The 10,750-nt window shown below is 42.3% G+C and overlaps 1 protein-coding gene across 2 annotated transcripts in view; it reads right to left on the reverse strand.

Moving 5' to 3' along the window:
* Positions 1 to 10,199, reverse strand: part of AXIN2 (axin 2) — a 29,624-nt gene extending 19,425 nt beyond the window's left edge. Inside the window, exons 1-3 of one of the 2 annotated variants that reach the window (XM_054048059.1) lie at positions 9,956 to 10,199; positions 6,993 to 7,961; positions 351 to 491 (exon numbers count right to left, since the gene is read on the reverse strand). In XM_054048059.1, coding sequence (XP_053904034.1) covers positions 351 to 491; positions 6,993 to 7,816 — 965 coding nt within the window. In that variant the 5' untranslated portion in view covers positions 7,817 to 7,961; positions 9,956 to 10,199. Of the gene's footprint in view, positions 1 to 350; positions 492 to 6,992; positions 7,962 to 9,163; positions 9,548 to 9,955 lie in introns of those variants that run through there. The other variant, XM_054048061.1, reaches the window with a different exon arrangement.
* Between the last annotated feature and the right edge of the window lie 551 nt (positions 10,200 to 10,750).

Consider the following 10,750-nt stretch of genomic DNA (forward strand, 5'->3'; position numbering starts at 1 on the left):
CATTTCATGTGTTAGTAGCAGTGTTTCTATTTTATTCTTTCAGCATATGGGAGAACACACATTTGCTCAGTTGAGGATTAAAATGAGAATTGTTGCAAAGTGGCAAAAAACAAAAACAAAAAGGGAAGAACCACCCACCATGGTTACTGCAGCCAATTTCTGTGACATTTGAGTAAATAGCAATACTTCTGGATGGCTTAAGATGCCTTCCAGTGATTTCGTCCAATGGAAAAAGTGGAAGCAGTATTAAAATGATAGAACAGTCATGCTGGCAAGTCATTGTGGTACATCAGCACAGGTAGTTTTCAAGAGGTAAATGCCAAAGGACTTTGCTAAAGTGGAATACTTACACGCTACTGTCCGTCATTGACATGGAATCATCAGTCAGGGCATCACTAGATATTTCGCTATCATTTGCGCTAGTTGCTGGGGCAAAAACATAGCCAGAATTCACATGGTATGGGTTAATAGGATCGTTCCTCTTGAATGACCTAGGGACAAGCAAAATAGTGGTCGCGTTATTTTGACATCTGAAAAAAGCACAGGTTAGTGTCACGCTCATGGTAGGTGTGTACGTAAGACACAATGAGTGTCTTTAAAAAAAACTATCCCTCCGCTGTTTTACGTCCAATAGACACTCAGAATGCTTCTAGTCCACAAGAAGTTTATCTTGACAGCGAACACAGAGTTAAGACGGGCCCAGAACTACACAGTCACCAACCATTCTCTACATAAACACTAACATCAACCTGGTGGCTGAGCACTCTGGAGAAGATTTTCAAACGCACCTAAGGGATTTGGGACTCGAAGAATAGGTCTACACTGCAGTAAAAAGCCCCAGCACTGAGTCTCAGGGGCTTAGGCTGCAGGGATAAAAATAGCAGAGTAGACATTCAGACTTGGGCTGTAGCACAAGCTCTGAGACACCAACCCCCTTGTAGAGTTTCAGAGCCTGGGCTTCATGCTGCGCGTCTACACTGCAGTTTTTAGCTCTGAAGCCCCACAAGCCTGAATCAGCGGACCCAGGCCAGCCTCAGCCATGCTGCAGGTCTTTTATTGCTGTGTAGACATACCCAACATCCCATTTTCAAAAGTGATTTGAGGCCTGATTTTTAACGGTATTGAGGTGCCTAAAGATATAGTTAGGCACCTACTGGGATTTTCAAAAGAGTGCTTCTGAAAATCTCAGAAGCACCTAAATACCTTTAAAAATCTAGCCCTTAGTGCACGGAAAGTCATTAGGTCTTGAGCTAATACCTAAGTCTCTTCTGAAAATAGGATTTAGGCGCTTTTGAAAATGTTACCACCTTTCCTTTCAGGCACATAGATGACTGACTGCAACCATTGACATCAGACAAGCTTTAGAATTACTAATAAATAATAAGCATTTATACAAGCCAGTTTAACAATATGATCTCAAACTGCTTTTACAAAGGTGAGTGCCCTGGTGCCCCCTTTACAAAGAGGGAAACTACAAAGCCAGTTTTCAAGAGTACTTTAACTTTTAGTGACACCTCAAGGTGCCTAGGAGTTCTGAGTGCTCAGTGCCGATTAAGATCAATGCACTTTAGGGAAGGGATGAAAAAACAGCCTTAGGTGTCTCAAGTTGAGTATCCAAGAACGGAGAAATCAAGAATTAGCAGACACTTCTGTAAAGTCTGACTTAACATGTCACAGTATTGCAGGGCGAGGGAGAGAACCCAGATGCCCTGACCACCTAACCACTGGACAATGTTTAGGTCAAAATGATTCCAAGTTTTAAGAGGGTAAATTCATTTACAAATCTTTCAATCTGTGGTAAGTGGTCTGTGCCTAGGGGTTTTCAGAGGTATATTTGTTTATATATAAATGCAGGTCTTGGCTGTTAAGCTTTTGAGTCTGTGTCTCAAAGTAGAACCTCATTATCTGATAAGGTCTGCTGATTTTAATAATTAGGGTCACTTACACAGCACTTGGGGCCTCAGGAACAGGATAGCATGCTCTGCAGGTTTTTAAATGGTCTTTCAAACTCCCCACCCCAACGCTTCTGGGATTGGATGAGGCCAGCTTGATTTAAGTGAGCAGCACAGCTGCCTTAATGGAAAGTGGCACTTCCCCTCCTGCTAGTATCTCCAGTCCCTTTGTTTCATTTGCCCCAGTTACCCACTTTCGACCTCTTCAGTGGTCTTAATTCAGTTCTCTCACAAACAACAAGTTTTCCCTACTCCCCTGCTGTGATGCATTCCTCTGTTTCACTAGCAAGGGGAAAACCATGAGCCTTCGCAAAGGCTTAAGCGGGGGCGGGGAGAAGATGGGCCTCTTTGGTATGAGAGCCCTACTGCAAATAGCATGACTGAAGTTCTAGGCCCCAGTTTCAGGCTTGAACTTTGCAGGAGGCCTTGTTGCAAAGAGTCAGGTATTTAAGCACAGCTGGGATTACATTCTTTTCCAAAGCATGCTAAGTCATTTCAATGGGAAGATCAAGACTTTTTTTTTAGTGAAAAAAAAAATAGATGATAGTAAGGAATGCCACAGGAAAGAAGTCAAGTCTTAAAAGATAAATTAATTCCACATGCTGATGAAAGCCAAGTTACCCAAAAAAAGGTGTCCTTTTAAAATAATACAACCCTCTTGCTAATACAAGTCAGCTTGTAAGGTTCCAATGACATTCTTTAGGCCACTGCTAGTTTTTGGTAGCTCACAGAAAGGCTGAAGCCTCTACTTTTTATCACTCTACTGGAAACTGTTTAATGTCTTGCTTCTACAAAACCCAGACCCATTAGGCTTATTATTGTAAAGTATTCGGTTTCAAGATGTTCACCATATGTACTGAAGCAATCCTGCTTTTAAGTGAGTCTTAAGTACCGTCCTTTTATTTCATGTTCAGTGGTGCTATTTAATCATGCTAATACAGAAGCAATTAATCATTTGATAGTTTATGCTGCAACCCTATTAAACAAATCAGTAGAGCTATCTAATCACTTAATAGAAAGATGGTTCAGTGTGTGTAAAATACCTTCATCTCTCTAAATTCAGCTTTTAATCTACCCTATGTGAATCAAGTTTAACTCACTGATGAGTACTGTACTCCAAAATCGACCCCGCCTCCCCCACCAGAGATACTGAACCACTGTGCAAGTTATAATTAAGAATGTCACCTTTCAGAACTTGGTTAACTTAAAAACACACATACTTTTACTTTGTCTTTAATCATCTTATTAAAAAAAAAGGGGGGGGGGGGCAGAAAAAGATTCAGAATCGCCCCACATAGAAATTCCCACATACTTCAAGAAAACTGATTAGGGCTGTTTTTTTTACGATGAACTTTTTAAAAACTTGACCACACTCCAGTAATGCAGCACATTGCCTTCTAGGATCTTAAATTCCTATGGAAAGTGGAGTTCTCTGATGCAGATTCTGCACATACACAAAAATCTTCAAACTCAATATGCAAAGTGTTTTCAGCTGTCAGGTAGCAGTTGCTCTGGAGCGTCAAGGAGAACGACTGATGTTTCTCAGTCTATTCTTATCTCTTATCTTGATGAGATGACACAGCATGTAGCTCTCTATACATTATGTTAAGCAATGGGTAAAAAAAATCAGAGGGATTACAATGCAACTAGAATTTATGGGGCTCTTTTCTGGATCCCCTGTTATAACAATGCAATTTAGGAGATTTTTGGCATGGGTGGTGGAACTAGGGGTGGATTGCAGTGGTTTCCATCATATACAGGGTTTACAGTTTGGTTTAATGGCTCTCAGCACCCCCACTATACACACTGTTCCAGCACCCCTGATTTTTGGTGAGCGCACACACAGTCAACCTATGGCTCTCTGAAATAAAAAATCAGTCTGGCAGTTTAAACCGAAGACTTATACACTGAGAAATAAATCCTCAAGCAGCGTTTTTTCAAGGCAAGACTGAAGCTTACTAAATATTTTACTGAGACACAAACATCACTGCACAACAGGGGTAAAAAAAAAAAAAAACCCTTAAAAATATATGTATTAGCAAAATGGTGTTAATCACAGCTTCCATGCTCTAACTGTGGGACACTGCTTCAAGCATAGCTTTACAATGGCATCATTTACTTTGATAATTGAAGCCAAACTTGGTTCCAATAACTTCACACAAAATGAGCTCCATCAGCGAGTTCTTTCAAAGGACAGGAAGCACTTTGAGCCAGCAGAGGGCCATCTGCTAGCCCCAACTTATTTAAAGCAAGGCCAGTCTCAGAGATGTTAGAACAGAGAACATAATGGGAGGCAGATGAGTCCACCTTGGATTGAATAAAAATATATTATAAAGGCAGCACTCTAAAGTTCCATGTACATAAAACATAGGCATGATAAATTCAGAACCAAATATAAATAATGGTCAGATTCCATCTTACATTCCTGGGTCCAACATAAACTCAATGGTTTGAGGGTAGCAGTCTCACAAAAACCATCAGACACACACCTAATACTTTAAAAAAGAAGTGTTTCAGGGGAGGGGGAAATCTGAAACAAACTCAAAGTATTTATTATACATCAGGAGCCCACATATCTAACTAATACTTAATACACACCAAATTCCCTTTTTTCCCCTCCCTCCAGTCTCTAATCCTATGTTTTGTCTTATTATTTATACTTAAATTGAAATTTATTAGGAGACAGTGGCAGATGTAGGCAGTTCGTCTGTGTAGTGCTTTGAATCGTACACATGCCAGGATGGAGGTGTGGTTTGGCCACCACTCAGTGAAAACTCTTCTTTATCAAGCTCCACTCCTAAATGCAGTGAATAGTGATACACAACTCATCCATGCACCCCTTAGCTACCAGCTGGCGGGCGCACACACCTTTGAACAAGGATAACTTGGAGAGGGGGAGGGAAACCGGTTTCCTGGCCTTTGGATTGGGAAGAATCTCAGCTTGACCTCCCTCTCTGCATTCTCCATGGAGTCAAGAGATCTTGATTCAAAAAGCTATTGAAAATGCAAGAGAAGGTGATCAAAGCAGATAGCACCACCTGACCTCCTGGGGGCAGATCTGACATCTAAGTAGCGCAAAAAAAAAAAAAAAAAAATGCTTCACTTGAAAGAGCTGCAATCTCAAGGCATGATGGCCATCAGTACTCCTGGCCAGGAAGGCAACACTAGTCATGGTTGTGAAAAAGTTCTCTTGAGCCAGAAGCAACTGGTAGAATGTAAAATCCATTCCCAACTGGGCACTGAATTCCAATTATCAGAGGGGTAGCCGTGTTAGTCTGAATCTGTAAAAAGCAACAGACGGTCCTGTGGCACTTTTAAGACTAACGGTGCCACAGGACCCTCTGTTGAATTCCAATGAAGACCAAAAGATAACAGAACATCACAACTCAGCACTGTTTAATACTAGAGAACAGTAGACTGTTGAGCTAGGACACTCCTGCAAGAGGGTGAGGCTCACAGCACTTGTAAGTCCCCACAGATTGGCTGCCAGTTAGGCCCTGAGACAGGCAAACTCCCTTGAATGGAAGAGCATTATAGCCCCTTCCCTCTTCACTTAAAAAGCTGGTCTCAAGAAGAGACAAGGGGCCAAATACTGCTCCCAGTCAAACCGATGTAAGATGGAGAGTAACCATAGATGTCAGAGGAGTCACTCCAAATTTACAAAAAGAACTGGAGTACTGGTGGCACCTTAGAGACTAACAAATTTACACAGGTGTAAGAGAAGAATTAACCCCACAGTCCCTGGATCCACTTTGATCACCACAGCCACGCTGCTGCAGCCTCTCTGAAGGGCAGGAAAGGAACAGAGAGATGCACTACAATCACCCTCCTCTAAGAGGCAGAATACAACTGAAATAGAAGCCTGAAGCCCTTTGATGTCCATGAATCACAGAAACTGTTCTCAAAATTCCTGTAAACCAGATGTCAAACACTCACCACACTGAAAAACAAACTCCTTGCATCTGTACTAGCAGACAGAGCATACAACTGAAAACAGATCACTTTGCCCCCGATCTTTATTCAACAATTCACATTAATGGAAAGGCTGGCAGGAGAAGGGACAAGGGGCTGGGGAGGGAAAATAAGTTTTCAGAAGACAATTTTACTCATTTGGAATATGATCATGGTCATTTTGTAAGGGGCTACTTGCCCCCTCAGTCCACCTTTTCAACAAAGCATACAGCAAAATGAAGGGCTCAGTATCACAGAAATCTCTCTGCCCAAGTGCATAATTAAGACTTTGCCTCTGGTATCGCATAACAGACACTACACACTCTGAACTTGGCATTAAGACATAGATCCAACTTTTAATAAGTTTAACTTCAAGCACACTGCCAATAAGAGAATACCAGACCTACTATAACCCTAAATACATGATGCTAAGATCTTATGCTCTTGTATACACTGACTCAAAGCCATCTGGAATGGCTTTGACATGATACCAATAATGAATGTGATGAGAGAGAGAGATTTTATATTACACATATGAACTTTACATGTATTTTATTATGTAGTAAGTGCATACATTTCCTGCTCCATTATTACACAACTGCATTCCATGTAACCAACCAATTTAAGCACCGGTTAGTGGTGAAGTTGGTGAACTAATGTTTCATTTTTCATATGCCTATATAGATGCTCTTTACCGTTACATGGAATATGTTTGAAAGTTGCTGCAATAATTAATGCATGTAGTTGCTATGAAGTTTTTGGTGTATAAGAACTGGAAGAGCCAATAAGCTTTAACAGCACAATACAGTGTTTCTTCTATTCAGAAAAGAGCAACAACAAAAAAACAAAATAAATACCTGAATATTTAAGGTTGAGATAAGCATCTGCGTTGAATCTACCAATGGCATGCTTAACTAATAGGATTTCTGGACTATTTTCAAAACCCGGGGAGGGGGGCTTATGTTGTTAGCTTTCTGTTTTAAAACTACCTAACACTGAACACCCACTTCTCAAACCTTTTAAAGAATAATAGTCTCAAAGTCATTAAAATCAAAACAAAAGACCATTTCTTCCATAGAGTTTTCTTACCTGTATCCATTCTCAGCCGTTTCTGTAGCTCTGACATTTGCTGTAACCCTCAAAGTCTTGCTGGATAGCCCAACTACAGAAGGCAAGATTTTGTTTTTAAAGTCCACACAGCTCCATTCTTCTTCTTCATTCAAGGTTGGGAGATAGCCACAGACAACTTTTAAGCTCCCCAGTCCATTACTGTTAATATAAGCAGGATTCTCTCCCCCACTCCTTACATATTCGAGGTATATATCAGAAGTTAAAAACATCTGGTAAGCATTTTCCTCCATCACAGTCTGAATTTCAGTCTGTGCCTGATCAAACATTATAGAATCTATCTGCTGCTTCTTGATACTATCTCTTATATAGGTCTTAGTGGCAGGCTTGAGCTGCTTGGAGACAATGCTGTTGTTCTCAATGTACCTTTTGTATATAGCTTTGGCTACTCTTAAAGTTTTGGTATCCTTAAGGTCCATCTGCCTGAAGCCATTGCAGGCAAACCAGAAGTCTAAGGTATCCACACATTTCTCTCTTTCCAGGAAGGTCCGAAAAAGATAGGCACCATCTTGATCCCCCAACAAGGAATGCAGAGATTTGGTCCATCTTGCCAGAGGGGAGTCTGGAGATGCACTGCCTTCCGGCTCGCCAAGACCATCCTCATTCCTCCTTGGGTTGGAAGAAATTGACATGGCCTTGAAGCTTTGGCTTTTCATGACAAACGAGCTTACAGGCTGTTGGCATGGTGTCTCTCCTTCCTCGCCTGGCACAGGGGGGCGGGGGGCGTCTTCCCTGAAGTTGCTGCTGGGGTCTGGAAGGTGAGTCAGCAACACAGCACTACTCATGGCTCCACGAGTTCTTCTGGTAGGGTTTTTCCGCCCCCCCTTAAATTCCTCAGTAATCTACCTCTGTGTGTGTGTGTGTGTGTGTGTGTGTGTGTATGTGCGCCTCTCTCTCTCAAGTCAGCAGGAGATCCTCTGAGCCTCCTCTCTGGAAAAAAAAGAAAAGAAAAGAGTATTGATCTAATCAAAACCAGATCCACCCAACATCAAAGACAAAAAGTAAACAGGCTTTTCAACTCTTCACATTCAAAAAAAAAAAAAAAAAAGCAACGCACAGCTATCTGCAGTGTTAATCAAAAGTATCAGATATGCTTTTCTGAACTCCCGGCGCACTTTTAACTTGGGGGGTGTGGGGGGGGGGCTGGAAAGAAAAAGAATTAACCCTTCATTTACACTGCATATATAATCACAACCTACCAAACCCGTCTCCAGTGAAGACACCCCTCTTTACAAAAATACAGGTAACCTTCTCCCCTCTCAGTGATAGCATCAGGCACACAAACTTGGCTCTGTCCTGCTGTTTGCAGGGTAAACCAGTTTTGCGCACGCACACACAACTCCCCCCCCCCCCCAATTTTGCCTCTTTTTTTGTAGATAACTCAAGGCAGGGAACAAGACGTGCCTTTCTCGGCATCTGGTTTCCATTTTACCCCCCTCTCCTCTCACTCCTTAAAAATTTAGATTATGATCACCAGAAGCCCTACTAGCACAATGCTGAATGCTGTTTTGGAACGGCACGTTCAGAAAGACTTTTTTTTTGGGGGGGGGGCGGAATCACTACAATGTTTCATTTTAAAAACAGTTCTGACTCATTTTAGAAGTTAACTACAGCCTTCAAAATAAAAAAAAACTGCCATGGATTTGGTTAAGTTAAGCACATGCACTTGTTAAAAGTTTGAAGGAGAGAAGAAAAAGAAATCACCAACCCATTTGCCTCCAAAGGCTGACTCACTAGTGACTTTTTTTTATTAGAACAAGTTTCCATCATTAGAAGGTAAATGTGAAACTAACTAAATCTTGCTATAGGTTTAAAAAAAAATCAATAAAAAGTAAACACTCACTACGGTGCAGAATGATTTTTAAAAGCTTCTCTACAGTTTTAATAAAACCTGCTTCCATCCAATAAAAAGCTGGTTTAATAAGCATGTGAAAGGCTCTCAAACTAATCAGAAAGCGTGAACTGAGTTCCTGGCTTTTTTCTTTGCTGCACAAACCCAAGCAGAAATTCACACACACATAAACAAGCAGTGTCACCCCTATTATCATCAGTCTCACAATATCGAGTCCCGTTTGCAGAAAAGGAAGAGAGAGAGAGAGAGAGAAAGTGCCTCCCCCTTATCTATAATGTACCTGATTGCTGGAGGCATCCCGTGCCTGGGCTCTCATCTCCTCCAAGCTCAGCCCCTGCTCCCCACCTTAGAGCAAAAATAAATACACCCAACCACCCCTCCTGCAAACAAAAAAGAAAAGAAAAAAAAGAGACCCTCCAAAAATAAAAATAAAAACTAAAGAAGGGAAGAAACAATCCAGGAGGCGCCAAGCCCTCAAAGGACAATCCTGCCAAATAATAATAAAAAAAACCTGCTCCAGAAATGGCGACGGGCAGAGAAATGAGAGGTTGGAAAGAGATCTTAGAGAAAGAGAGAGAGAGAGGGAGAGTCCTAAACTACTTGCTTCCTCCGAGTCCTGTGCAACAACTGACCCCTAACTAAGCGTGCAGCGCCTCTTTGGAGTTCACAGGGGGTGCTGAGGGGTGTGGGAGGGGTATGGAGGAGGAGAAGGGGTGGGGGGAGAAAGAGAGGAGAGAAATCTCATTCTCACCACATCCACCTTTAACAAAAATGCATCCTGCTATGTCTGCCTCTCTTTCCCCACCATGCCCATAAAATAAAAGCTTCCCCTCTTGCAGAAAATAAAATAAAAAAAAAGGCACCGAGAGCTCGGATTTTTGCAACATAATTCAAAAATAAAATAAACCCCCACTCCGGTGTCAGCCCAGCCCTGCTTGCCCATAGCTAGCACATAAATAGCTTTCCTTAAAACTTCAAAGCCCCAGCGAAGAGCACATCAAAGCGCCCCGGAGAGGGAGAAAAGCGCGGGGGGGCAGCGCTAGGATCACACATACATTCTTTTGCAACTTACCATGGATCTCAGTAGTTTTCTCCGCACCGCCGCCGCTCCGTTCCTCCTTAAAACAACCCCCCTCCCGCCCCCCGGCCCTTTCCCACCAAAAGTATCCGCAATGTTGCCCCGATTGCCCCCCCTATATTTTCTTCTTCTTCCTCCTCCTCTCTGGCTTTGCAATAGCATCTGAGAGCATTGGACGAAAGCGGCTGCAGGGAATGTATGAGTAAAAGCAAAAGAGTTCAGGGTGATCCTCTCCTTCTACCAACCACCACCCCCCCTTTAAAAAAATACAAAAGAGCTGATCCCTCCCTGCTTCTCCTGACCCCCTACCCCCCCTTTCTTTCAACTCAGGTCCTGTTTCAAGCAGTCATTCCATGCACCAAATGTCCTCCAGGCTATTCCAACAAACACTGAGCTGTGGGTTTAACTGTGCACATCAAAGTGAAGAACCGAGAGAACGGTCCTGCAAGGGAGATAAGCGCCTTTCTGCAACACCCCCCCACCACCACCAAAAAAAAAAAAAACCCATCCCATACACGCCTCAGTTTCCTGTTGCACCATCGCGCCAGACACTCCCGTGGCAGCCTGGCACACAGCTGGAGCTAATTCTTTTTCAAAGGAGGATTTTTTATTATGTTGCTTTTTTTTTTTTTAATGAAAGCTTTCAGACTTGGAATTTTTTTTTTTCATCTCTTGAGTTGTTACTAAGTTGCCAGGACCTTATCAAAGGGAAACAATCTCCAGCCAACTCCCCCAGGCCTTGGAACGTCAGAAGTAAGTGATCCTGCCGCCCCAATCGTATTATCCCTG

Source organism: Malaclemys terrapin, chromosome 13 (assembly GCF_027887155.1).
Source record: "Malaclemys terrapin pileata isolate rMalTer1 chromosome 13, rMalTer1.hap1, whole genome shotgun sequence".
Classification (NCBI taxonomy): domain Eukaryota; kingdom Metazoa; phylum Chordata; order Testudines; family Emydidae; genus Malaclemys; species Malaclemys terrapin.